At 53.1% G+C, this 27825-nt stretch overlaps 1 protein-coding gene across 4 annotated transcripts in view; it reads left to right on the top strand.

Moving 5' to 3' along the window:
• Nucleotides 1-23138, top strand: part of LOC308609230 (F-box-like/WD repeat-containing protein TBL1X) — a 224932-nt gene extending 201794 nt beyond the window's left edge. For all 4 annotated transcript variants that reach the window (XM_081222868.1, XM_081222867.1, XM_081222865.1 and 1 more), the window contains 12 exons: nucleotides 1586-1835; nucleotides 3880-4012; nucleotides 4378-4519; nucleotides 5536-5599; nucleotides 5719-5816; nucleotides 8093-8153; nucleotides 12794-12915; nucleotides 16226-16300; nucleotides 16689-16816; nucleotides 18565-18730; nucleotides 20453-20554; nucleotides 21508-23138. In XM_081222868.1, the coding sequence (XP_081078994.1) occupies nucleotides 1586-1835; nucleotides 3880-4012; nucleotides 4378-4519; nucleotides 5536-5599; nucleotides 5719-5816; nucleotides 8093-8153; nucleotides 12794-12915; nucleotides 16226-16300; nucleotides 16689-16816; nucleotides 18565-18730; nucleotides 20453-20554; nucleotides 21508-21534 (1368 nt within the window). In that variant the 3' untranslated portion in view covers nucleotides 21535-23138. The remainder of the gene's footprint in view (nucleotides 1-1585; nucleotides 1836-3879; nucleotides 4013-4377; nucleotides 4520-5535; nucleotides 5600-5718; nucleotides 5817-8092; nucleotides 8154-12793; nucleotides 12916-16225; nucleotides 16301-16688; nucleotides 16817-18564; nucleotides 18731-20452; nucleotides 20555-21507) is intronic.
• The last annotated feature ends 4687 nt before the right edge of the window (nucleotides 23139-27825 follow it).

Raw genomic sequence — 27825 nt, 5'->3', positions numbered from 1 at the left:
TAACAATGGGCAGTCTCCTCTTTCCTTGTCTTACATTGGGTGCCTGGGATCTTCCACCAGCAACTTGAGGCCCCGTCGCGTCTCTCTGCGTCTCTCTTTCCACAAAACAAACAAGTGTGGGGATAGGGTTACAGGACCCCAGAGGCCCCACCAGCTCTCAGATTGTGTGATGCTGAGTGAGATTGGATTTCCCTTCCCCCTGCCCCTGTGCCCCCTGCCCCAGTTTCCACGTCTTTCATCTGCGGAGGAGCCCCCATACCTTCTCTTCCTTGGCCATTCAAAGTCCAGTGTGTCCAGAGGAGAGCGAAAGGTCATCTCATTTGTCCCTTAGGTTTCGGGTAGTTAAAAGTGAGACAGTGTGCTTTTAGAGCTTAAACTAGAAGGTTTTTTGTCACCCTGGGCAGTTACAACCTTTTGCAAAATCATCATCCATTTGGGGCTTGAATATACGAAGAAGGAAGGTGACGTAGAAGCGGGCTGACCAGTTGGTCAGCACTGGCCCCTCCGTGGCTGGAACCCGGGCAGCTGATGAGGTGACTGGCTACTTTTTCCCATGTTCTGTGTTATTTTATATTGTTTCACTTATTTTCAAATATTGTATAGTAACCTTTAGTCAGCCGGGGTGATGTTTCATTCACACACTGTGTTGCTGAAACTTAGGTCCTTCAGTTCTTCCTAATTTAGGAGAAAACAGGCTAAAACGTGTTTGCACATCCAGTAGACACACTGAGAGGCTCTGAGTTTCATGTGACTGATCTTTGGAGCGCTTTCTAAGGAAAGAACTGTCTCCTGTGGTGCTCAGTGTGTTTGGAAATGTTTTCATCATCTATGGAAGCCTGAGACTCAAAGGAAGTTCGGGAAATAGAAAGTGTAACGAAACAGTGCTGTTGTTAGAGTATCGTGGCTGTGTTAGTCTGTGCCCTGATCCCAGGAAGTCATTACAGATGGTAGCAGATGTGTGTGTTTTAGTACATCAGACGGACAGATGCATTAGGAATCGGATCGTGAGCGGTGCAAGGATGTCTGATTTGGGCTTGCGGTCTCCGAAGATACGTCTGTCCCGTCAAAGGGGAGTGGTTCCACACTTGTCAGAGCGCCTGGGCGGGGTTTCCCACCCTCGGCACTCTTGACACTTGGGGGCCAGATCATTCCTTGCTACGGGGCCGTCCTGGGCCCTGGGGGGTGTGGAGTAGCATCCCTGGTCTCCACCCACTAGATGCCGGAAGCACCTCCACAGTCGTGACAACCAAAAATGCCTCCAGACTTGACCAAATGTCCCCCGAGGGGGTAAAATCACACCCCTGTTGAGGAGCAGTGCGTCAGGGGTAGCCCTGTCATCATGACAGGAAGTATCCGCGTTCAGGTTGGTATCTGCCGAGTGCTGGGTGCCCCTGGCAGCGGCAGGCACACCGGACCCTCCGCGGACGCTCGCTCTTGCCGGCCCCTGCCCGCCTGCCCACTCCGTGATCACTTCCCCTGGCTCAGGACGCCCGGCCCGGCGCGGCTCCCGGGAGCCCGCGTGTGTGTCCCCGACGCGCGCCCGTCGCGCCGGGGGCTGACGTCTGCGCCTGGGCTCTGTCCGCAGGACGGCACGGTGTTCGACGGCCGCCCGATAGAATCACTGTCCCTGATTGACGCGGTGATGCCCGACGTGGTGCAGACGCGGCAGCAGGCGTTCCGGGAGAAGCTGGCGCAGCAGCAGGCCAGCGTGGCGGCCACGGCGGCGGCGGCGGCGGCAGTAGCCCCGGCGGCCCCGGCGGCCGTTTCCCAGCAGAATCCACCAAAGAACGGCGAGGCCACGGTGAACGGGGAAGAGAACGGAGCACACGCGATAAGTGAGTGCGGGGCTCCAGAGCTTCGCGCTCCTGGCAGCCTCTCTCTGGTCTCTGAGTCCGGGCACGCCCCGCAGGCTCCTTCCAGCCTGCCTGCTGGGCGGTGTGTGTGCGTCAGTGTCTAGGGTTTGCTTACTCTGTGGCTGGGAGGGCTTCGTGCTCTGGGTTTTTTCACTGAGATCCTTGGACACAGCGTCCTTTGCTTACACGTCCTCAGCTTTAGGAGATTGTGCTGCTCTGAGAACTCCTTTGTTCCACCTGGTGATTACTGTCCGGCACAGAAAGGCGGCCCCCGCGCCGTCCTCCGGCCTCGTGGACAAACTCTGACCTAACACTCGGAGCTCACGGTCACTGACAGGGCACCCGGCCCAGGCAGCAAGTGCTGTCTTATTTGGTGGTTGCATCAGGGTCCCCGTTAGGTAATGGCCCTAAAGTGTCTGGCAGACAAGTCGGAGACCGTGAATCTTTACCCAGGGAACCTGCCGGAACTTTGACACGCGGCTTATCAACTCGGAGACAGCTTCAAGGTCTAAGCTCAGAGTGTGTGTGTGCATTGCGCACGTGCGTGTGACTGTGTGCACGCGTGTGTGTTCTTCCTCTTCTGAAAATCATTTCCCTCCGAGCAGCCGTGCCGCCCCCGCGGGGGCGGCTCATTCCCCCTCCCCGGCACAGGCCCTCTCCCGCTAGAGTCGAGATGCAGCTCCAGCGCTGCGCGGGAAGCCAGGGCAGGCTGCATTGCGGGTCATGTTACAGCAGGGTGGCTTAAAGCCCATCTGTCTAGCGTCAGATGAAAAGACCTCCCGCCAGCAGGCCCCGTGATCACTGTTAACGAGGTCCAAAATGACGGGACAGGGAAAGAAGAAGAAAAAATAGGTTGCTTGTACCCACGGATCACTTACGGGCTGCCCACTCCCGTGGGGTACATCCCTCAAGGCGCCCAAAATAAAGAAAACAGGAAGGAGGTACGTGTCCTTGTCTTCTTAGTCTCCGCCCCAGGCAGTGATCGTAACTGGTGAGCTCTGAGAAATCCGTATATCTGCCGAGACAGAAATTTTGCAAACTTATAAATTGCACCGTGTATTTTAAATCTTAACCTCTAGGGGAGTGTGGCCACGTGGAGACCGTTGTGTGCCTTAAGGAACGCTGGTGGCTGGCAGGCAGGTAGCCTTTGTTTCAGGAGTCCCTGGGCGTTATTTTTCACCTGAGGGCTGGCCGGCGCCCCATCCCACGTACACCGTCCAGTGGTTTCCGACTCTCACTTTGTCCCTGAAACTAGTCCCACCTGCTCTTTGCTCCCATCTTGCTACAAGGCAGGCTGTGGCCTGAATGTAGCCTCTGAAGTGATACTTCATTCTAATCTTCAAGAATCTTTTTTCTTGTGCCACATAGGGGGGAAACGGCCACTCTCCAGGGGGAATCTCTTCTGGGTGGCACTTAGCGTGGCTTGTCACCCTTCCAGAGCCTGGACCCTATGGGTCATCTGGAAGGAGGACTGCTTGGGTTCAGAAGCCTGGTGGTTCTGCTTGGCTTGAAAAGCATGGTATGCAGATGACTCCAGTCAGAAAACAGCACTGGAGTCCCAAGCCTCTGAGGGTGTTTGAAGGCAGAGGGGTTTAGGGTGGCAAGCCTTCTGGCAGGATGATGGCCTACCCCCGTGGTAGCTTCACAGATAAGGAGCTTCACAGATAAGCCGCTCACAAGGGTGCTTCCAGGGAAGATCTGTTGTCCCGTCAAGAGAAGAAACCTTCCGGCTCTGCTCACGAGCCAGCTGGCTGTTATCTTTTCTGTCCAGTCTTGTTCCGGCTGTTGTTAGAAATTAGCCTCGCCCTAGGTATAAAGAATAAATACCAGTTTTTATTCCTCTATCAAATTTGGAGACTGTGAAGAAATGTCACCTATCTACTAAATTACACAATACCCACGATTTGGTTGTAAACGTCGTGGGTGACGGGTGACGGCAGAGGAGGTTGTTTGTAAAACCCACGTGCCCTGAGGCTGTTTCCTCGGTATCCGTCAGACCTGTGTCTTTTCCTGTTTCCTGTGCCAGATAATCATTCAAAACCAATGGAAATAGATGGGGACGTGGAGATTCCACCCAACAAAGCCACAGTCCTTCGGGGCCATGAGTCTGAGGTGTTCATCTGTGCCTGGAACCCTGTCAGTGATCTCCTGGCTTCCGGGTAAGGGTGTCCGGCTGGGGGTGCCCAGGGTCTGGCTGTCTGAGTTCTCCCTCACAGGACACGCGCTCCCCCGCCGTACCTCGTTGGTGGCATCTTCCCAGTGAGTGCAGACCAGGGCTGGGGGCGCCCCGAGTTCCGCAGGCTGTGCAGAAGTGCCCGGTCCGGCCGTTTTCTCAGCGGGGTGGGGAGCAATGCACAGACATTTCAAATTACTAAGTGCAAAAAAGGTCGGGAAGAGAAAACCACTGTGAGTCAGGACGGAGGACCCCGTGCCGAGGATGCCCGACCTAGCCAGACAGCAAGTAGCGGTGCGCATTGCTGGGCCTGGGACCGGAAGCTGAATGCTGCGTGTGTTCCTTGCGCAGATCTGGAGATTCAACCGCCAGGATATGGAACCTCAACGAAAACAGCAACGGGGGCTCCACGCAGCTCGTGCTGAGGCACTGTATACGGGAGGGGGGGCACGACGTCCCCAGTAACAAAGACGTGACCTCGCTGGACTGGAACGTAAGCCTCCGCCACCGCCCAGACACTCGAACACGTGTACACCACAGCGAGGGCCGCCGTGATGCTGACGGAGCCGGGCAGACGCAGGAAGGGGGCAGTACTATTGGTCAGCTCACCCTGGGGGGTTGGCCCCCGTTTCTGAGCGCTCCTCCCGAGGCCCTCCGTGTGGGTGGACCTCTAGCTGGGTATTCAGTAGCCCCACGTTGGCAGGATGGAGTCTGTCTCGTGATTTTATCAGGGAACCCGTTCTGCTGGTGCTCTGTGAGTTTTCACGAAGGAAAGTTGACTTTCCACCCTGAGGCTTCAGCACCTGTGCTACGTGCATTTAATACGTGAGACACACAGAGCTGCTCTCTGACTCTTTTTTTTTTTTGATTGGAACATCTTTTGATTTGCTTGCCCTTTATCATGTTTATGCATATTCTGTCATTTCACCACTCGTCTCTATTTGCACATATTTTTAAGAGCTCACCTAAGCCTCCAGGAGTCTCACGATAAGTTTTTGTACAGTATTTTTTGTTTTTTGGGGTTTTTTTGCGGTACACGGGCCTCTCACTGTTGTGGCCTCTCCCGTTGCGGAGCACAGGCTCCGGACACACAGGCTCAGCGGCCATGGCTCACAGGCCCAGCCGCTCCGCGGCACATGGGATCTTCCCGGACCGGGGCATGAACCCGCGTCCCCTGCATCGGCAGGCGGACTCTCAACCACTGTGCCACCAGGGAAGCCCCGTACAGTATCTTTATGGACGTCGTCAGTGCTGAGGGGTTGCCATGTGTTTTCCTTGCCCCCTCGCCTCCTTGTTGGTTGTATGCAGGGAGCCTGTTTGGTCGCACATTTTATTTAATTGGAGGGCAGTGCGAGCTATAAAGTAGGCCAGCGGGACTGGGGAGTCTCGTGACTGGGAACCTGTCGTTGACATCGGGTGCTCCAGCCCGGGGCTAATGAGAGGGGCTCTTTTCCAGTGCTGCCTCTGCTAAGCTGTTTCTGTTGGTCTGTGTTTCTCCCTGACCTGCAGAGTGACGGCACGCTGTTGGCTACAGGTTCCTACGACGGTTTTGCAAGAATATGGACGGAAGATGGTAAGTCTGGACTTCCTTGTGTTGGGGTCGGAGAGGAGGTGCTGGGTTTGTCATCATCCGGTGAACAGACTGAGGCTCGGAAGTCACCCTGCTCGCTGTGTTTGTGTTTTACGTACCAGGTAACCTGGCCAGCACCTTAGGCCAACATAAAGGCCCCATCTTTGCCTTGAAATGGAACAAGAAGGGGAATTACATTTTGAGTGCCGGAGTAGACAAAGTGAGTGTCTGCTTAAGATACATACATTGCTGTGATCTGTAGATGCTTATTCATGTCTAATCTCAGATAACATCGTGCTTTCTATGAATTCTGAGAATTCGGCCTCCCGTTAAGAAATCAGAAGGATCTCTTTTGTTTGTTTCTGTGGTTTTGATCTTAGTGTTCATTTATAGCACATCGTGTCTTAATGTGCTGTAGACTGCTCTACAGACCTTGATCAAAGCTCTCCCCCGTCCCGTCACACCTTTTACTTTGAGGTTCATAGTTCACTGATAGAAAGAAGAAAATCCCCAAATTGCGTTTGTCCACTGCTTGAAGAAGCCCACTGGCGTGGGGTGTCCTCTGCATAAACTTACACCCCCCAGAGTGATTTTAGGAACACAAACGGTTTTCTCTCCCCAGGCTTCTGTTTTCCTAGTCTGACAACTTGTTGCTTCGCGCTGTAGACCGCAGGCTTCCCTGAGAGCAGGAGTAAGGTAGACGCCCATGCGAGGGGCTGGGCTCTCTGGGCTGATGCAGCCCATTTCACAGAGGGGGAAATGGAGCCCCAGAGAGCTTCACTAATTTGCCTCGGGACACATTGGTATAAAGTCAGATTGGAACTCAGGCCCTGGACGCCAATGACAACTGCCCTTTAGCTTTCACACTCTTCCAGAGAATTCTTTGCATCTGCAGGTCCTCCCTGTCCCTGAGGCCGTTTTTTATAATCATTGTGGATTTTCTACCTGATTATCTTCTGTTTCTGCCAGGCGATGAACTGGATGGTTAGTGGAAATGCACATTTGGAATTCTAGTAGCCTCTGAGTCAGACACTATCTGCCATGATTAGTCAACCATGGCAGGAGTAATAGTCATGTTCTGTAAAGTGATATATTCTCGGGGAGGAAATGTAATTTAGGGATGTTGGCTTTGACCTTCAGTGCGTGCTTAACCCAAAGTGGCTAAAATGTGTTTCAGTTTCTTGAAAGCTTTTGCCTAAGGAATACTTTCTTTTGCCCAGTGTATATTTAACATTAAAACATCAACAAGTTGTTACAATTATTGATGTAGTAGGTGAAATTGTATCAGAATTGTGGAAGGGTTTATATGTTCTCTGCCTTGCCAGATTTGTGAGTGGCTCAATTAAGAAAAAAAGTTATACTCCATCAAACAAAAAGTTGTTGGGAATTCCCTGGCAGTCCAGTGGTTAGGACTCCGCACTTTCGCTGCCAAGGGCCCGGGTTCAGTTCCCGGTTGGGGAACTAAGATCCTATATAAGCTCTGCAGCGCGGCCCAAAAAAAAAAAATGGTTAATTGGTCTAGAGCTGGCCGAAAGTTTCAGAGATACTCATTGCTCTGAGTATTTCCTCTGAAAATTACTGCTGTTGATACAAAATAGAACTAGTTCTTCTTAAAGTAAAATCTTTATTAAACGTCATTGACAGGGAGGTGTAAAGGTTCCGACTGAGTTGAAAATTCCAGTAGATTAAGAACTAATTCCCGTGGTCTTCATCGAGCTGCCAGAGATGCCTTCTTCCCTAAGTGTCTCCCAACTTTAGTACGTTCTTAAGCATTTGTGATTTACTTTGTGTTTTCCGGGGAGGAGATCATTTTTTTTTTCCTCCTTATATATAGACCCATAAATCAGTGCCAGACCCCAGTGTAACCCAATTCTCTACTCTGTCTAGTGATCCCAATTCATGGAGTGACGGTCAGGGGAATTTTCAGAAATACTCATTTCTGCAGCTTTTCATTGGGAAAAGTGCCCAAAAGGTGTTTATCGTTATAGTTTTTTCAATAGCTTTTCATGTTTGGGGATAAGGGGGATTTCCCACCAAAACTGGTAGTTTTGCGAGTATCAGTTACAGCTGCTGTGTCTGGTGGAATAACCAGTGCGTGTGGCCAACTTCATGAGTGTGACCCTCTGGATCGTTAAGTGTGTAAGACACACCCAGGATTCCAAAGACACGGGTGAAAAAGAGAATGCCAAATATCTTGTTGATATGAGTATGTTGATCTTATGTTGAAATGATAATATTTTCGCCCTGCTGGAGTGAAATAAACTTTATTGTTAAAATTAGTTTTACTGGTTTCTTTTTTAATTTTTTAGTGTGGTGACTGAACATTTTAAACTTGCTGTGTGACTTGCATGCTATTTATATACTGTTTATTGGACAGTGCTGCTTTAGAAAAAAGAGGGGCTCACTGCATTTTCTTGTATCATAAATTTTTCTAGAGGAAACTTTGCAAGAAGAATAGTAACTAACTTTTTTTTTTTTTTTTTTTGCGGAGCACAGACCACAATAATTTGGGATGCCCACACAGGAGAGGCCAAACAGCAGTTTCCGTTTCATTCCGGTGAGTATTCTTTAAAATTTCCCTTTTTATTCTTTGTCATTCAAAAATAATGACTCAGAGTCCTAGGAAGTGTCCCTTAAAGTAATGGTGAATGGGTACAGGATGGCGTGCATGGAATATAGCTGGTAGCGAGGAAACCCTTCTCACAGGAAGCACTGCTCTAGAGGTCTCCAACGTACAGATACCCTCAGCGCTCGTTTGCTCAAAAGTTTAAAGACAAAGCTGCGAACCAGCCCCAGAACTGGTGTGGGCTCCTGTCTGCTGCTGCCCTAAGGGCGCTGGGTCGGGGGCGTCCCTAAGACCTCGCCCAGCTTCCGCAGTTCACCCGGGAGGACCCCCAGGGCGTGCAGTTGAGTTCATAGCTCAGATGGATTACAGTAAAAGGATCCAGAGCAGTGTCGGCAGAGCGCAAGGGCACGTGGGGCGAGATCCAGACCTTCCAAAGGTTGTCTCCTGATGGGGTCACATAGGACCTGCTGGGTTCCCCCAGAAGCATGCGGTGATCGTGCGTGTGAATGGTCGTGTGAAGTCAGCGGAGCCCGGTGCCCAGCATTTCTGGTTAGTAGGCACCCTGTGCCCGCCTGCACCCGAATTCTGCACTCCCAGGAGGCGCGTGGGATTCAGCGTAAACCACGTTGTTTGCACAGACGGTGGAGGCCCAGAAGCCGTTCTTACCGGTTAGGACATGCTGGGAAATCCGAATTCCCAGGCTCGGGCCAATGCCATCCCTGCCGCCATGGCTTCCTGCAGGGAGCAGTGTCAGGCCTGCAGTGGTCTTGCCTGCTCGGATGGGTAGCTGCTGTTCTCGACCACACACGTCGCTGTGTGTGTCGGGTCCTCACCAGGCCACGTGGGGCAGCCGGGGGTCTAGGGAGTCCAGGTTCCCAGATTCCCACCTGATGCTTCATGTTCCATGTGACTCAGTCCTGTTGTTAGACGTGGTCTCTTACCTTAGGACAGAGGTGGAGACGAATACACTGTCAGGAGAATCTGGCTTGAAGTCGACGGCAGGGGGCGGATGCTGCTTCCCTTCCCGAGAGGCGCCTGCTCCACTGAGAGGGAGTCGCTGAGTGTACAGGGTGGACGTTTACTGTGTCAGGTGGCCCCGGGACAGTGTTCAGGAGGGGATCCGAGGGTCTTCCCTGCTGGGTATTTCTGGGTGCCTGGTGATGGTCTGAACCAGAGGACTGGCCCCGAGGACTCCCCAAGACGGTGCATCTCCACCGTGCCCAGGGAGGGCTCCACGCGGGGGACATACATGGTCCTGCAGGGAGCAGACCATGAGGAAAGGTTCCGACAAGGCCTTGACACGACTGTGACAAATGCGTGGGCGCCAGCGTCTGTCACTCCACGCGGCACTCCATTCCCTCCTGACGGAGGCAGACCTGGGAGGCGCCGGTTTGCACCCCACTCCCCTGCAGAGGCAGCCCGTCTCTTCCACGGCTGTGCTTGGGACCACACCGGAGACACCTGCTCGGGCCGCCAGTGAAGTTTCTTGTTGCTTTAATCTGATGCCACTGATGATGTGGAAGTTGGTGAACGTTTTATAGAATATATTTCCCCACGAGGAAGTGGACAGGGCTCCAAGAGCAGGCAGCTTGGCATCCCAACCTGTGTCTGTGTGTGTATGTGCCTGTGCGTGTGTCTGTGTGGGTGTGCTTGGACCGGGCAGAATATACAAAGCGTTCCCCACTGTCTAGTTCCACAGCATTTCTGTCCTCCCATCAGGAGACCCCTACCCACTAAGAACCCACTCCCCATTCCCCCTTTCCCCAGTCCCGGGCAACCCAGTCTCCAGGTTTTGATCTGTGTGTGTCATCTCCATGTCAGACATCTGTGCTGTAGACTCGGCAGCCCACAGCAAGTGAGTCTGGTGGATGTCCATCGAGTTTGGCATAAGTCCCAAGCCCATCCCTACCTTTGCTGTCAGGACGGATGCAGTGACAGGGCAGAGGCGCAGAATACCAGGTGTGCTGGCGTCCGTGCTCACGTGATGGGGGAATATCTGTGATGAAGAGAGCTCTGGCTTCTGTTTTTCAGAGAATGATTTGCCCAAAATAACCATCAGTAAGGTTCGTCTAACAGTTTTATCTTAAGAATTCGTGTACCAAGGCTTCCCAGAGCGTTGCCAAGGTCCATGGAGTGGCTTTCCATCCCGCAGACCACATGTCTCTTGTGTCCTGAGAGAGCTTCTCACCTGCGGTTTTGCTGCCCACGAGGTCGACCCATACATATCCCATTGCTGGGTCAGGAAGCTCCGTGTGTTATTTGCTCTTTCTCTGTAGTGTCAAGCGGTGTGGTAGAGACTGTCCAAGATGGAAAGAAAGGGCGCTGTTTTTCAGGATGAAGCACAGGCAGGGAGAGCGATAGGGGCACCTTTCCTTAGCGTTTGATGGGTGGATCTGTGAAACCGCCTTGACCCGTAGGTGTTCGCCATGAAGGCCTGGCGGGGTGCGTCCGCTGTTCACCAACAGCAGGGAGTGTTAGCTCAGAGCCTGACGGCGTTCCTCCACTCGGCAGTGACAAGGGACAGTTACCAATAGACTATCGATAACACGCGACGGCTTGGATAGGTTCTCAAGGGGGTCCTGCTGCGTGGAAAAAGCCAGTCTCCAAGGGTCACGTGCTGGATGATGCCACTTACATAACATTCTCGAAATGTTGAAATTTTAAATGTGGAGCCAGAGTTGAGGGGTGGTCCAGGGAGGGCTTGGTGTGCTGGTGACGTGGCAGAGGGAGGTCCTCGTGGCGATGGAACAGGGTTCTGGATCTTGACTGCGGTGGTCATTGCACAAGCCTGTGCACGTGATCAAACAGTGCAGCACTGCACACGTGTGGCGCCCATTCACCTTCTGGGTCTGGGCATTGTACTGTAGGGGCATAAAATGCCACCAGTGGGGGAAGGGTACAACGTGGGGCCTCTCTATTACATCTTCGCAGCGTCCTGCGATTCTGTAAGCATTTCAAAATTAAAAGTTTTTTTTTTTTTTTAAAGCGAAGTAGTAATGCTTGGCTGTACCTAGAGTGCTGCTGACGGTCAAACATCATTGGCCAAGTGTGGGCAGGGAGGCCACACAGACCCCCAGAATAGCTTAGCCCCGTTACCTGGCCCCACCCACACTGGATGGTGAGCTCCTGGGGGAGGGCAGGGTCCTGGCAGCACCGTCGACACAGAATGGGGCCGGACGCCTGAGTACACAGCATCCTCCGTTCAGATGGCAGGGGTTCAACGCACGGTAATTCTGACGGCCAGGTGCTGGTCACCAGCCCCTGAAACGCCCGCCAGATGGTCCCTCTTCCAGGCGTATTAATTGCACACCCCACTGCAGAGGCTGGCCCAGGAATTCGGGGTTTGGCTCCTGCAGTGTCATCAACGGCAGCAGCTGCGGCTTTGCTCTTTGCTCCCTGGCTCCCGGGAACGTCCTTCTGACCAAGTGGATCTGGTTCCTTTGTTCCACTGGGCACACGCGGGAAATGCAGCAGAAACCGGGGGCCCGTGCTGAACCGCTCTGCAGTGGGTGTGACACACACAGATGCACGCCCTGGGCTGTTGAAAAAGCCAGTGCTGCCTCCCGGCCAGATCCTCCCACCCATAGCCTCTGTGTGGGGACAGAGCTGGACAGGGGAGCTGAGGGGACCCGGCCCTGCAGCTGTGGAAGGCTGGCGCGTGCGCATGGGTGCACCTCGTACTTGAAGGCTGAGCACGGGAGGGGGCAGTCCGAGTTAGCGTATCCTGAGGAAGCTGGATTGTTCTCCCAGTTCAGTGCTGACCTGCCTGTAAGAAGCACACGTAGGACACGGTTAGGGGGTCGATCCATCGATGAAGATCTCACCGGGGGCTTGCAGGACTTAACCCTCTGTTTGCCCAGAAGCAAGGAAGTGTGTGGAGAGAACAAAGATGCTGAGTAGTCTCCCGGGGCGGTTGGGAGAAGGGAAGAGGGCCATCACCATCCCCCAAATCTCACAGAGCTCTTGGAGCCACTTGCCCCTGAGAAAGGCCCAGGAGCCAGAGGCAGTGTTCATCGTAAGGTCACTTGGGTCCCCTCAGGGGTTCCTGTCAACGATAAGCATCCTCCAGTTGGTGGAACGCGTGAACTGTGTGGTGGGGGATTTTTTGGGCCGCGGCACGTGGCCTGTGGGATTTCAGTTCCCCGGCCAGGGATGGAAGCCGGGCCCTCGGCAGTGAGCACAGAGTCCTAGCCGCTGGACCACCGGGGAAGTCCCTGTGGGAGATCTTCTCAGTGCGGATACCCTGAACATAGGATATGAAATCTTCTTCCTCTCCTCTCTATCTGAAACAAATCCGATCAGCCCAGCACAGTGATACTCCCGGGAGCGGCAAGGTGCGGGAGGAGACAGCGTGCTTCTCCCCTACCGTGTCTCACCTGTGCCGGGGGAGCAAGGGACTGCGCTTACGGCACCTGAGGTGTCACGGGGTCTCGCTCCGCAGGCCTCTGGGCGTCCCTCCAAATGCAAAGGACAGGCTTTAAGGCGTGTGAGGGACGGAGGCGGTGTCCACACTGGGGGTGCGGCTGTGTCTCGTCCTCAGGCTTCTTGACTGCTGTTACTTCTGAGTCACCTGGGCTCTGTGCACGACTGCTAAACGCAAATGTTCCCCCCGACTGTTTGCTGCTCCACAGCCCCTGCTCTTGACGTGGACTGGCAGAACAATACCACCTTCGCTTCCTGTAGCACAGACATGTGTATCCACGTCTGCAGGCTCGGCTGTGACCGCCCGGTCAAAACGTTCCAGGGACACACAGTAAGTGCGCGTTCCGACCGTGGGGCTCAGGTTGCTGCGGATGTGCTGGGAGCTGGGAGCTGGCTCCCCTCTGCCAAGGGTTAGAGGGTGCTGTGACTGCAGACCAGTTCTTGGGCAGCCCACTGCTCCCTGGGCTGCTGTAGCTATCTCAGGTGATTGGCTAACCCAGTTATCCATCTGGGCAGGCAGTGTAAAAAAAAAAAAAAAAAAAAAAAAAAGTGACCTGACATGAGCCAGATGTTGGATTTTGCGGGAAAGCCTTTAAAGGAGCTATTATTCGACTCTATGAGGAAATAAAGGAAAGGCTGCTTGTAATGAGTGAATAGATGTGCAAGGGTGGCAGAGGAAGGAAGACTGTTCTTAAAACAGTCAAGTGGAAATCTCAGAATCGAGAGGTAGAACGTCTGAAGTGAAGATCTTAATGGATGGTGGAGAGATTGCAGAAACACAGTTAGTAAACCTGAAGAGAGATCGTAGAAACTAGCCAATTTGAAGAACTGATAAAAGATTGAACGAATGAATAGAGGCTTAATGACCTACGAGACAGTGTGAAGCACTGTAGCGTATATGTGTAATGGAGAGAGAAGAGAATGGAACAGAAAAATTATTTGACACGATGATTTTGCCAAATTTTCCTAAATTGGGTGGAAAACATCAACATTCAATCCAAGAAACTCAAGACACCAGCTGACTTCTCACTGAATTCGTTTTTTTAATTAATTAATCTTTTTTATCAAGGTATCGTTAATTTACAATATTATATAAGTTTCAGGTGTACAACATAGCGATTCAAATTTTTAAAGATTATAGTCTATTTATAGTTATTATAAAATATTGGGTATATTCCCTGTGCTGTACGATGTATCCTTGTAGCTTATTTATTTTGTACATAATAGTTTGTACCTCTTAATCTCCTCCCCTGTCGTGCCCCTCCCCCTTCCCCAGCAATAACCGTTAGCTTGTTCTCTGTGATCTCTGAGTCTGCTTCTTTTTTCTTATATTCACTAGTTTGTTGTATTTTTTTAGATTCCACATATAAGTGATACCACACGATATTTGTCTGACTTAGTTCATTCACTAAGCATAATACCCTCCAAGTTCATGTTGTTGCCAGTGGCAGAATTTCATTCTTTTCTTGTCTGAGTAGCATTCCGTGTGTGTGTGTGTGTGTGTGTGTGTGTGTGTGTGTGTGTACCACATCTTCTTTATCCATTCATCTATTGATGGACACTTAGGTTGCTCCCATGTCTTGGCTATTGTAAATAACGGTGCTGTGAACATTGAGGTGCGTGTGTCTTTTCACATGAGCATTTTTGCTCTCTGGAGGTACCATCAGATTCTCCCGCATAGCCCACGAGGCTCTTCACAGCCTTTCCCTGGCAGAGCCCTCTGGTGTGCAGCACCCCCGCCTCTACCCCGGTCCTCCTGGAGGACCTGTTGGCTGGGAGCACCTCACACCTGCACTGCTCCCCGCCTTTGGCTCACGGCATCCCTTGCCACTAACTTACCCGACATAACTTGCACTGTCTGTGGCACTTGCCTATTTCCTTATACCCACTTTTTCCAGCTTCTGTCCCTACAGGTCCCTGCTTCCAAAAGAAGGTTCTTTCAGAGCCCAGGGACCAATTGTCCTGTTAACATCTTGTCGTGGCTATAAACAGACCCTTCTTTTTTAATTTTTCTGACCTCAACTTATTTCTCCTCTACGCCTAGACCGTCCCCGAGCTTTTACTAGGAAATCTTTGTGACTTGCCAGCTGCCCCGTTTGGGACTTTCATGCCCTTGCACCACCTGGCTCTTTAAACGGGTCCCATGGCAGCCCACCATTCCACACAAGCCGTGAGCTCAATGTAGTCGAGCTGATTTCTTCCCGAGACCCCGTGCGCCGTTTCTGGATGCTTTCTGGGAACTGTGACTTGGGCTGCAGACGGAGGGAGAGGAAACTCCACTTTCACCCTGGAAGATGGGAGGGGGCTCGACTGGGGACGGCCAGTGGGCACCAGCTCCCTCTTGCAGGCAGGCCCTCGGAGATGCACCCTCGGGTTCTGTTCTCAGCAGTTACGCTCAGAGCCCCCCACACTGCCCTTGTCCCTGGTGTGCATCTCTCACCAGGCACCGCTTCTCTCGGTGTCCTCCTGGGTCCGCTTGCCTGTGCGCACAGGCTCAGTCCGGCCGCCTCGACCTCCCGGGCTCACCCACAGGCCTGCCCCTTGTACTGCAGGTTCCAGTCCCTCCCTATTTTCTGGGCCTTCCACCTCGGGTACCACAGGGAACACAGACGCAGCCTTGTCCCCCCTGTCTTGCACGTTCAGCACTCAGTGCCCTTAGCGAGTAGCATGACCATCACCACTTGTCATCCAGACCAGAGCACTTAGCAGCATGCAGTTAATTGGGAAGTTAATTATGAGTGTGAAATGAGTTAATTGTTAGGCTGCAGCAGCAGGCCTGAGAGAACGGGACGGGGCTCCACGGTCCCCCTACTGGAAATGGGGGGCCCGGGACCGGCGGCTGGCTCCCGCCATCTCTCCCCGGTCCACCCCGCCTCCACTCAGCTGCAGGTGGCTCCCTTGCCCACGGGAGCATTTGCCTTCGCCCTCCAGGATGTAGCCTCGAGGTCCCCTGGCCCCCAGAACCGGAAGGCCGCCTGCAGCCTTGTTCCTTTCGGTGCCTCCGCCCAGTCCCCTTTGCACACTGGCCTGCCTGCTAGAGCTTTCCATATGTGCCGAGTTACAGCAGCGTTCTGTGTCCTTGGCCGTTTGCTCTGGAAATAGCCAGGCGACGTGTGCTCGCCTGCGTGTGTGTGTTCAGGTCACGTCGTCTTGGGCCTGGGTTACCCCTCTGGGTAACCTTGCGTCTTTACGTTTCCTCCCCCTCCACTCAGCACCAAAAGAGAGATGTCCTGACAGATGTAGACAGAGCGGGTAGCTGTCGTATTAATAGTGAGCAGGGAAATGACTCTCCAAGTCAGCTTTAAAATAACTTGCTGGTCTTCCTGCTTTTACGTGCTGCCCTTACTCTGTGTAAATTCATTTGGCTTCCTTCCTAGTTGTGATTTTTTTTTTTTCCTTAGAGAAATAAGATGAGGGTGGCTGGTTATGTGTGGCACATGGCTGTGCATTTTGTATCCCTGAGCAAGGCGGCGTAAGGAAAGGGGGAATACGCACGTGGCCTGGGGTGTGTGCTTTTCTCTCCAGGGTGGATGCAAGTAGGCTTTTTGCAGAGAGGACAGTGCGCTCCCTCCCCCTGCTGGAAGGTTGTGTTACTGCTCCCAGGCCTTTCTTTCTTTCTGAAACCCTTTGCTCTCTTCCAGAATGAGGTGAATGCCATCAAATGGGATCCTTCTGGGATGTTGCTAGCATCCTGCTCTGATGACATGACGTTAAAGGTAAAGCTTTCTAAAAGGCTGAGCCGTTTGACCAACCCAGGCGACCCCCCCGTACTCAGTGCTGGTCTTAACATTCACGCTCCCCCGGCTGGCTATTCTGTTCCGAGCGCTGTTCCCACCCCTGTCGTCTTTCCTCTTGGCAAACGGCAAAAGTCGCTGTCCTGCAGTGACCTCACTGCTTCATCCCGCCCTTCCCGCGGCCTTTCTCACGGGCGCCCCCTAGTGTTCAGCCGGCCCCTCTGCTGGCCAGTCCGCCAGCTGCCCACCCCGCTGGGCGTGAGCTTCCCAGAGGAGGCAACCTAAGGAACGCCCCCAGCAGGGGTGGTGGAGAACCTGCCCCGGTGGGAGAGGCAGCCGCTGCTCACCGTGTTCCCAATGTGTTCTTTAGATCTGGAGTATGAAGCAGGATACGTGTGTCCATGACCTCCAAGCTCACAGCAAAGAGATATACACCATAAAGTGGAGTCCCACCGGGCCAGCCACCAGCAACCCAAACTCCAACATCATGCTAGCAAGGTAAAGGGAAGGCAGCCCTCAGCCCAGTCTCGGTTCCTAAAAGCAGCCTTGCTCACTGTGGCTGAGCCAGCAATGTGGCCGGTCAAAGTTTTTCGTATCCAGAGAGCCCAGAAAATATTGCCAAGTTGTCTTCCAAATGTGCTTACACCTTTCCGTAGTAAATGGAGAGGCGGCTGATTTTGAAAGGGCCCCGAGATATAAATTATCACGTGACGGCTAACTCGAGGTAAGGACGGTCTTCACCGTGAGGCTGGTGGGAGGAATCAGTATGTGTCCAGGCTCCCAGCACTTTGCTTTCCTGATGGAGAAAGGTAACAGTTCAGCTTGGACCTTGGGCTTGGTGTACTTGGTTCACCTCGGAGCTGCAGGTGGTGAGAATGCTGAATGGTGATAAGTGTCCCCAGCCGCAGCCAGATCTGACCTAACTGGTTTATACAGTGGACCACCCCCCCCACCAAGACACCAGCATTGGAGGCAGAGGAGTGGCTAGTCAGTCAGATGCCAGAATTGAGAAGAGTGGTTGTAAGTCCCCACAGTGGCCTCCGCGGAACTACATCACTTAGCCTGCGGTCAGCAGACTCGTCCCCATGCTCATCGGACCCCATGCAGGATATAATGTTCCGATCCCAGTATGATATTTTAACAGGAACCTTTAGAAAAACGAACTAAAGAGATTCTGAGGCTGAATTTCCGGGTTACTTAGGGGTCCGGAGCCCATGATGCAACAAAGCGTGGGTGTTTGTTTAGCTGTTTGGCCTGGGAAGGAATGTCTCCCTGCCAGGAAGCAGCAGTGGGTTTGTTCTGTGTAGTTGCAGAGAACAGGGTTGTGGGGCAAAGTGGCAGGTGGCACGGCCCTCCTGTCAATGAGGGAGAGCCCTCCGTCTTTGCTGTGTAGCCGTGGGGTGGGCGGCCTCGCCAGGCAGCAAGGACTCGTGTTACTGAAAGGACCGACCCCAGGCCGTCTCTTAGAAAACACTGGACGGAAGTCCACATCAGCTGAAAGGCCGATCCAGAAGAACACGAAGGCCGTTACTCTCTTATTTCAAGTAATTGTCCTGAAATCCACTTAAATGTCTAGGATACAGAACGCTCTCTTTTCTCTTTTTTTTATAACTTGGAAGGTGCTGTGTATCACGTGGCACCCATTACGAGCGTAAGCGATCCTTCTACTTACCAAGCATAAAGGGACGTGCTGCTGCCTGTAAGTCCCTGCAGAGAGAAGCAGCGCCGGGTAAAGCATCTTTGTGCTGTGTACGCTTCTTTCAAATTTGGAAATTACTAAAATTTGCAGCTCCCAGGAGTGCGATTGTGTATTTGGATGCGATTATATTTTAATTCTGTACTCGCTCGGTTTGCTATTTCCCCAAATACGGCTCTCAGCATTATTTTAGTTGGCAACGATAGATGTCGTGTTGTAAGTTGTGGGAGCGCTTTACAAAACGTAGTGAATACCAAAGTACATATCATTCATATCTTAGAAAAATGCACAGACAAATGAGTGTGGATGTCAATTTGTCTCCCTCGTAACAGCACCCAAAAAAAGAAGGAGATGATGTGTTTTACGACCGTGGCTTTGTTTTCAGTGTATCTGGTTCACGTTTTAGAAGAGGAAGAGTGTACCCGCTTGTTGGCCCTCGAAACGTAAGAGCCAGGAAAGGAAGGCAGCGCCCGCTGCCCGTGACGCGTCTTAGGGAAACAGTTGGGAACCCGCGTGTGTTGTGGTGACGTTTTCTCTCCCGTCTTTCCAGTGCTTCGTTCGATTCTACAGTTCGACTGTGGGACGTGGAGCGGGGCGTTTGCATCCACACGCTCACCAAACACCAGGAACCGGTCTATAGTGTAGCTTTTAGCCCCGACGGGAAGCACTTGGCCAGCGGCTCCTTTGATAAGTGTGTGCACATCTGGAACACGCAGGTAATCCCCTGATTCCCACCGCCCAGTCCTCTCCAGAGAGAGTGCCCCCACAGTCATGATTTTGGTGGCCCACACCCGGAACAGCAACCAGGGAATGAGTGTGTGCTCAGGAATGCCTCACCTCAGACGCAGAGCCTTGACACAGACCCCAGCTCCCCGGGTGGAGCCCAGACCCAGTGCCATCTGCCCTGTGCTCCGTGTGGGCGGTCGGTCTTCCCCGCCAGGGACGCCCATAGACTCGTTACTTCTTCTGAGTCCTTGGCAGGTAAGCCTTCCACCTGCCACTTCCTTCTCTTGGGCATGAGGAGTCACCTTGGAAAATCATAGCCCAGTCATCTTCCTACCCGAGAGGCTGCCCTGTGGGTACTGAGGTCTAGGTCAGAAGTGTCCTTCCATCCGAGCTTTCTAGGGGGAACGGCCGTCCGGGGTGAGGCCAGCCCTGACCGCCTCTGTTCCACACCAGCTCCTGTAGCTTCTTCAGGGAACAAATCAAGGACCATGAGGAATATTCGTTGGCTGTTGTCATGGCGTTTTGACTTTTTGAAGGGAAGTGCTTTATGTTTGGGTAGCGGCAGGAATGTCACTGTTGGTTATACTGTCACGGAAGTAAAAGGAGACGGTGTTTGAGTATACTGGGCTCTTGGGTCTCCTGCTAATGGAAGAGAGAAATGTGCTATGGGAGGGGTCACTGCAGACAGCCAGCGATCCATTTTGTGTGGCCTCAGGATGGATGACGTGGCCTCTCCTCTCCTGGTTTTTGGGGGAGTTTTTTTTGTTTCGTTTTGTCTTTTGTTTTTGTATTTTTTGGCTGCCCCGTGCAACACGCGGGGTCTTACTTCCCCGACCAGGGATTGAACTCGTGCCCCCTGCAGTGGAAGCGCGGAGTCCTAACCACTGGACCGCCAGGGAAGTCCCTCCCCTCCTGTTTTATTCCCACGCTCCTTCGTGATTCCTTTAGGCCTGGGTGGCATTCGGACGAACGTACTTTCTCAAGCCCGCGCCCCCTTGTGGCTGGTGCAGGGAGGCAGTGCGGGAGCCATGTTAGCTGGCGGTGGCAGGGGGCCCGAGGGTGGTCCACTGAGACCTCAGGCTTCCCAGGAGCCGCCTCACGTGCTCATGTCTTCTCGGCGAGCAAGAGGCGACGGTGGCCCTTGCGTGGAGCCAGCCTGGTGCCGAGCCCAGCCTCAGAGCCCCAGATAGGCCACCCGGAAAACAGACATCAACACGTAGCAGGAGCTCTTGCTGGAAATGGTGATGGATGGATTTCTAAAATGACATCATCAGTTAGATAACTGCTGCTGTCAGCAAGTCATTAAATCATTTTACGCCTTTATTTATTTATTTATTTTTATAAATCACAGAACTCTTTGAGACGTTGAGGGTCTGTCTCTCTAGTCCTCAGTGAGATGGACGCCTCTAAATATAAAGACGCGCATGACCTTGTTGACTTGCTCCTTCCCCGGCTGCCTCAGTCCCACTGCCCCCCTCAGTCGCTGGCCCCCGGGAATGACCCTTGGGAGGCGTGACCTCGGCTGCAGCATGTTCAGGCCGACTCCGCGGGCTGCCGTAGGTCAGCTACGCCCCCCATGGCAGCAGGTCTGAGAGGCGAGTTACGGCCGCTGAAAACTCCGTTAGCTTCTCTGTTTGAAAGTTTCTGTGCTGACACCCTGGGGGGCCACGTCGGCGGTCTGCATCGCGAGTGACGGTGGCTTTGCTTTGCAGAGCGGAAGTCTCGTCCACAGCTACCGAGGCACCGGCGGCATCTTCGAGGTGTGCTGGAACGCCCGAGGGGACAAAGTGGGCGCCAGTGCGTCGGACGGCTCCGTAAGCAGCACCCGTAGTTTCCTGGGGGGCGGAGGGCTCGGCGGTGGAGACACGAAAAGTCAGACCCCTGATACCCGCAGGGGCCTCCAGCGCTGTGGTGGCCTCCGAGCGCCGCAGCCAATGTGTGTTGGTGAAGGAAACTTCTGGGCTGGCACCGCCTCTGGGAGCAGCCGTCTCTCTTACTTACTGAATGACGTTTTCTCGGTGAAATTGGTGGTCCTCGACCGGGGTGATTCTGCCCCTGGAGGACATCTGCAATGTCTGGAGGCATTTTGGTTGCCACTGCTTTGGTCGGGGGGCTACTGGCATCTGGTGAGTGGAGGTCAGGGCTGCTGCTGAACCTGCTACAGTGCACGGGATGCCCACAGGAGGGACGTGACCAGCCCCAAGTAGCGCAGGTGCCGAGGCTGAGAAACTTGGTCCTGTCTTGGCTCCCAGCCTGCTGGGCCCTCGGGTGATAAAGGCCCGACTTTGCATTCCACGGGTCTCCGGGGTCCCAGTGGCCCTATGTTGTTCCCCTAAGATGTCTAGCTTTTGGATTCATGCCTGCACTTGGAATTGCCATGAGCTGTAGGGCAGGTGGCAGTGGGCTGGCTGGCCAGATGTCAGCCCGGCCCCCAAATGTGTGCTCAGGCGTGATTTGCCCTCTGCCCTGCCATGTTGGTGTCTGGTCTGTGACACCCGCCGATGGCTGTGGCCACCCCATTAGTTCCTAGCATAGCCCTCGACCTGGCTATTCCCCTCTGTCCTGTTTGCCTGGGGTTGGTTGGTCAGATGCTCAGATGTTAGTCTGTCGTTAGAGATGCTCTGAACCCTCTCTACTATGTACCAATAAAACCTTGTAAAAAGTGGGTGGCAGGCTGGATTTGGTCCATGGGCCGTTTGCCATCCTCTGCTCTAAAGGCGTCTTGTGTCGTGTCTCAAGATAACGGGAGCTTTCTCTTCCCTTCCAGGTGTGTGTCTTAGATCTGCGAAAGTAAACACGAAATATTTTAGAAACAAGAAGAGAATTCTAACGGACCAGCAGTGAATGTGTGGGGTTGTAGCACTATTCAAACACAATTCTGTCAGCTCCAAAACTGTACGAACTTGACCTTAGAGTGTACTTTGAAATCAACTCATCCCTGGCCACAGGAGTCTCTATTTTTTTGTAATCTTTATCAAGAAGTTTAAAACAAAAATATACACACAGTCATATAAAAGGGGGAAAGAATGGTTTCCACCTGGAACGTTCAGCCTGGGAAGCATGAAGCCACCAGCTAGACGGTGCACGGTTTGGTTCCCATCCAGAACAGGCTCTGATGGCTGAGAGGAAAAAAAAAAAAAAAAACTGTGCCAAAAAGAAAAAGGAAAAAAATGCTGTGATAAACCAAAATGGGGGTGGGGAAGTCCTCATGTGGTGGGTTTTTTTTTTTTTTTCCCTAAAAATTTGGACACTACAGTTACTCTTACAAGGATGTTCAAAGACCAGTTTGTGCGGATGAAATGGGCAACTTTGTAATCCCAACACTTTCTATTTTCTAGACTCTTTGTCCCGTGGTTTTTCTATGGGCTGGAATCCTGTCGTCTGGGGGCCTTGGGTCTGAGGTGGAAACTGTTTTGGGTTTGTTGCTTGTTTGCTGATGTCGCCCGCCCCCTCCACCTCCTTCCTTCCTTCGTGGTCTTGGTTGGCATCACCCCCTGACAGAGTCTCTGACGGGCGGGGCTTTCTCGCCCTCCCCCCCGCCACACTCTCTCCGCCCCTTTCCTCATAGTTGCTTCCCATCTTAGGTCTCAAGGGCACTTTTGGCGCATAATAAGTGCTTTATGTAAGAAGGCAGGGCAGGGGGACTTTTTACAGGAGGAAAAAAAAAAGTGACTTATAAGAGAGAGCCCAGAGTATTTTTGCAGAAAAAAAAATATTTTTATGTTAAAACAATTTTAAAATCCTAAAATGGCCATCAGACATAGAGAGCTTTGTGTGATTCATATTTAAAAACAAAGTTTAGGAAGACACAGGCAGGGTCTGAGGTGGCTTGTTCCCTTCACTTTCAGCTTCTTGAGAGGCAGTGAAGACTCTGTGGGAAGGGGCCAGCTCTGGGGTCGGCGCTGGGGCTCTCCTACGGCCACAGAGGAAAATCCGGGCCCTTCCAGCTCGAAGACGACCCTGGCATTTTTCAGGGTGTGTGGACCGTATAGTAGCCGGCAGGAGAGACCTGGAGAAGCGTGCCTTCGGAGCCGAGAAGCGTTCCCAGGACCAGCGGCGTTGAAGGGGCCATCCCAGCCATCCACTCGGCAGGATGCCGCCTGGCATCGTTCAGGCCGCAGGGCCACCTGTGGTCCCCCCACCAAGAGCACCTCGGTCGGTCCTTTGCACAGCTGACGGGAGAGGCTCCAGGATCTCACTGGGTCTAATAACGACAAAAACGAACAGGGAGAGAGGTTTTCGGTCCTGAAGGTGAATTCCGTAGGTAGAGTGTCACTAATCATTTCTGTCCTGTTCATAGTTTCTTCCTCTTGCCACGGAGGAGGAGCAAGGTTTTCCTTTTGTAATAATGAATCTTTTTACTGTTTTTAAAAAATTAAACATGGCTTTGTGTTCCTGGAGGAGCTTCCTTTCATTGGATCCGGTGACCTTTGTACTTTGTTGTCATAACCCGACGCTGACCCATCTTTTCAGTTAGCAGCAGGGGAAGCCGCGGAACACAGGGCCTCTGGGTTCATCCGTCTTCCTGCAGGCAGAGGCCGGGGTGGGGCAGGGGGCCGGGCCCGGGGGGCTGGCGGCAGGCAGGGTGCAGCCGTGTGTGTGTTCCAGCAACAAGGCCCGAGGTTACTTAGAGGGTGCTGTCTGTCCGTGGAGGCAAAAGCTAATGGGCAGAGCAGACCAGGCCCTCCTGCAAAACTTGGATTGTCCGGGGACCAGCCCCAAAAGCCAGAGTGCATTCATCTTTCTCGGATCGTTAATGGGCCTCCATGGATCTGTGAGTTCTTCAAGCCCCGTCTGTAGGAGACCAACAAGCGCTCTGTTCACGTATGAGTCGAGCATTTTATTCTGGATCTGTTACCTAAACGCTTGGCCTCTAAGAAGATCAATGTTCTCCGGAGTTTCCGCTGCCATCTGTGAAGATGGCAGACATCCCCGGGTACACTGGTAATTGCCTGCCACCAAGAAGTTACTGGGTTTGAGGTGCAGTTTGGGGGGATCTAGACGAGCACCATCTGGACCCCCTCACCCGATGAAAATGTGTCACGTCTACAGACATCAGCTGTCCAGGGTCAGGACACAGTTTGTGTTTGACAAGCCAAAGCCTGCTGACGGGTGAAGACAGTCTGTTCACGATACGATCCTCACTGGACGGTCGGTACCCAGGGTCTCCAAGTGCTGACTTTAGTTAGCCTCTTGGTAAATCTGAAGCAGTTGGGAGTTGCCGGGTTGGAGCCGAGGGCTGTGAGGCCCCTGACACGGGGGCTTGATCCCGGGCCTGGCAGTGACCTGAGGCTGAGGAAGGCAGACCATCCGCGTTCCTGGCGTCCTCGGCCGGCCACTGAGAAGGGGCCTCCCAGGGGCCCCAGGGAGGCAAGACGAGGCAGCCAGTGCGCCTGGAACCCCATTCCCACTCTCAGCAGGACGGCAGCCGTGCCCTGAGCCGCAGACGCTGCCCACCAGCTGCACCGTGCCAGCCAGCGCTCAGCAGACACATCCCTGTCATCGGTGCCCCGTGGCTCGTGTTAGCATTGGACGTCGTTTACAGCTTCTAACACTTGGAAGTCAATGCCTCAGTCTCAGTGACCAAATGGGACCTTGATTCTGAAAGCAGGAGTCACACAACGATCCTCCCCGGAATTTTCGGTTGGGTTTGCGGTGACTGAGAACTCATTCTGCGCACACCTGGGCAAGGGATGCTGCCCACGGGGCACGTCTGACCCCACGTGACACTCAGAACGCGACGCTCGTTCTGTCTTTCTAAAAATAGATCTTAGAGCCGAGTGAAGTGCACTTTGTCCAACATAAGGGTCTGCTTCTGTTCCTTGTTATTTTTCTCTCTTAACCTTCTGTTCCACCTTTTTTTTTTTTTTATCGTGTTTCTTGTCAAATGCAGAATCTTTCCTTCCGCCGCTCACTGAGGTTGTGAATTCTGGCTTCTGCGGTTTTTATTGTCTGTGTCAGACGTGCAGCCAGATGTGCTCCTGTCCGCGTTTTCCAGACTCTGTTCCATCCACACGGCCCCCATTTTGTTCTCCCTCCGCCCCTCACCCTCACGCGCTCCCAGAAAGAGAATCACCTTGTGCGTCGTAGCTCATTCGTTTCAAGAGAGAATCAACAGATCATATTCAGTGTCTTGAATAAATTGCTCTATTTTGATAGAGAACTTGGTGGGTGTGCTTTCTTCGTCTTGGTCGGCATCTCCGGGGCCCACGCTGACACCCCTGAGTGTAGACGGAGCTCTGTGTCTTCTCCAGCAGAAAACAGCGGGAGGGCTGCTTTCGGGGTCGCGACGGCAGGAGGGTCAGCTGCCCCGTTACGATATAAAGGGAGCGTGCTTTTTAGTACGTTTCCTTTGTGTTGCTGTGTTTCAGGCTGGCTGTTTTAGAAAGTCAAAGCGGATGAATTTTCTCCTGTCAAGTGGGGTTGGTTTGCTGGGAGTTGCAGTTCAAGGGTGAGCTTTGACTAGTTAGCAGAACCTAAGGTGGTGGATATTGGTGAGCGGACACTGGGCACGATGCACACAGACATCTGGAAACGTGGACCGGAGTCTGCTCCGTGCCAGCCCTGGCCAGGTGTTCCCATTGATGCCACTTTCATCAGTGGACGGATGTGACATAATTGAATTGAACCGCTGTCCCCGTGGTAGGCAGACGCAGCGAGACGGGCTGCGTTTGGCTGTACACGTGAGTCACAAAAGAAGGTCGTGGTGCCATTTCCCCTAACCCCAACTTGATCCTGGGCTGGAACAGAGCCAGGGGCTGGCCCCTCCCTTCCTCTCTCTGCCCCGGTGTTGTCTGGGGTTCAGCCTTGCCTGGTTTTGTTTTTCTCTTTTTTAAGTCTTGCCAAGTTGACCAAGCGTGTTCCCACATGGTGGATTTGGGGTGAAGCTCCGAGCACCCCAAGCCCTGCTGCTAAAGCCCCGGGGAGGCCCCGGGGAGACCTTTGTAGCAAACACAGTGGGCCTGCACAGTGCAGGGCAGAGCTTCCCGGGGTAGGTGCGTGTGGGATGCGGGCTTTGGTGGCTTCAGCAACGATGCTGGTGGCATATTCATAGCTTCGAAGGGGGTTCTTTGTGCTGTGAAGGAAACTGGGTTGAATCCAGATTGTCCAACTTTCATCTTCAGGTGCATGGAGCCCATTGCTGCAGTGATTCTAAAAATGTTTTGTCCGTTGAGGCTCCCACTTTATTTCGGGAATCCAAGTTTCCCCTCACTGCACAGAAACTTGTTTTTTTTTCAACTGCCCACATCTGGGTGCTGTTCCTAAAGGGCCTTTGAGGTGTTCTCTATATTCACGGAAAGGTTTCTGTGCACCTGTGGATGCTGGTGGTGCTCACTGTTGGTGGAAGCCTGGACATCACTTGGTGAGATGCATGGAAAGGGCTGGGAGAGGGTGGGAAGCAGATAACGTAACCTTACAAAAAGACTCAGAATTGGGTGGAATGTTGTTTTTGTTTTTTTCTTCCAGTCTGGCTCCTTTTTCTCCCAAGTGTCTTCATCCATTTGCAAGGTAAGCAAAGGAAGACAGCAGCTCCACCTGGAGGACCACGTGGGGGGTCGCGGGGAGAAGGACCCGTGATGCGGGAGGGCGTGGGGAGCCTCGGGGTGGGGGGCGGGCAGGGGGGGTACCCATGGTGGAAGGAAGCAGGGACTGTTACAGTATTGCCTTCTCCTAAAACTTGAAGTTAATCCTCTGGGGGATAGGGTCTCCTGCTAGGAATATCCTTACCCTTGAGCAAAGTTCTTGAGAGAAACGCCACCAGAAACACAACTCTAAACAACGAAGAGGGTATCTTTGGAATAGGGGGAATAAGTAGCCTCATTTAAACGTTTCTTAAGGTGTGGTAAATAAACTGGCCAATAAGTTGAAATCAAACAGAAGCCACCTGATAGGAGCAGGCTTATCTTTCCACCCAACCTACACTCCCAGCTGCACCTGTCAAGTCCAGACTCCTGGCTCTGGGTCCCAGTTTCCTCCCCTTTTCAAGAACCTTCCCATCTCCCATCACCATCGGTTCCTCTCCCCTAGATCTTTCCCCTTACCGTCCTAGCTACCATCTACAAAACAATAACATAGCAGCCCCCTGCAGCAGCCAGCCTTACAGGGAAGTTGCTTAAAGCCAGGCGTGGTCTGTCGTGATCTGCTGTGCTCGAGGAGTGACTGATAGCATCTCTGTCTCTGATGCTCATTTCTGTCCCCAGTGCCCAGGTGTAGCTTAGGGCGTGGCACGTAGCCTCGTGAAGGTATGCAATCACCGTCTCAGTCTGCCTCCATCCCAATCAAAACCACCCTGCCAGCTGCAATGCTGACACCCCATCTACTGAGAGAGGTCACTTTAACCAGACACTCAGAGCAGCCTGGGTTCTCAGGTGCAAACTCTGAACCTGACTGTGGCTAATGTAAAGCCAACAGAATGGGTGAGGAGGACATTGAGCGCCTCGGGGGCATCTCTGGAGAACCAGGCTTGGGGGCCGTGTTCGGCTGCAGGATCGGGCCCATACACATAACACCGGGCACAGACACAGCGGTGGGAGCTGCCCACACCTTGATACTGGACACTGGGCCGGCCCCTGAAAGCACACCCCGGATGCCTTCCAAAGCAGACGCACCAGCTGCCGACCCCTTTCCAGCAGTGCTTCTGCACGGCCCATTGCCTTGGGCACCAGCTTCCAACTTAGACTTGGGACACGAATCTGATTTTCTGCCAGGCCCATAGCTTGCTCTAGCTGTGAGGGAGCCTGGGAAAGTGAGCAGCTGGCAGCTTTGCTCGAGTGGGGTTGAGGCTGTACCTCGTTCAGCACGGGGAGTCCTCAGAGGACGGGCTTCTGATGCTGCGGGCAGACGGAATGTCGATGCAGAGATGAAGGATGCGGAGGACACCCAGGAAAGTTCAAACTCCTTCACACCTGCTGGGCACTTTGGGTCAAGGTGGCTGGGATGTAGGTCCATCTTTAGGAGCACGCAGCCCTGGGTACCACGGTCGCAGTCACAGGATGCTCTGAATCCATCTGTGGCCATGTGACTCCAAAAGCACAAATCCAGAAGCATCCTGGACAGCTTTTCTAGAGCAGGATGGAGTCCTAGT

Source organism: Mesoplodon bidens (assembly GCF_964165515.1).
Source record: "Mesoplodon bidens genome assembly, chromosome: X".
Classification (NCBI taxonomy): domain Eukaryota; kingdom Metazoa; phylum Chordata; class Mammalia; order Artiodactyla; family Ziphiidae; genus Mesoplodon; species Mesoplodon bidens.
The sequence above is the reverse complement of the archived record's forward strand: the minus strand, read 5'-3'. Positions and strand labels throughout refer to the sequence as shown.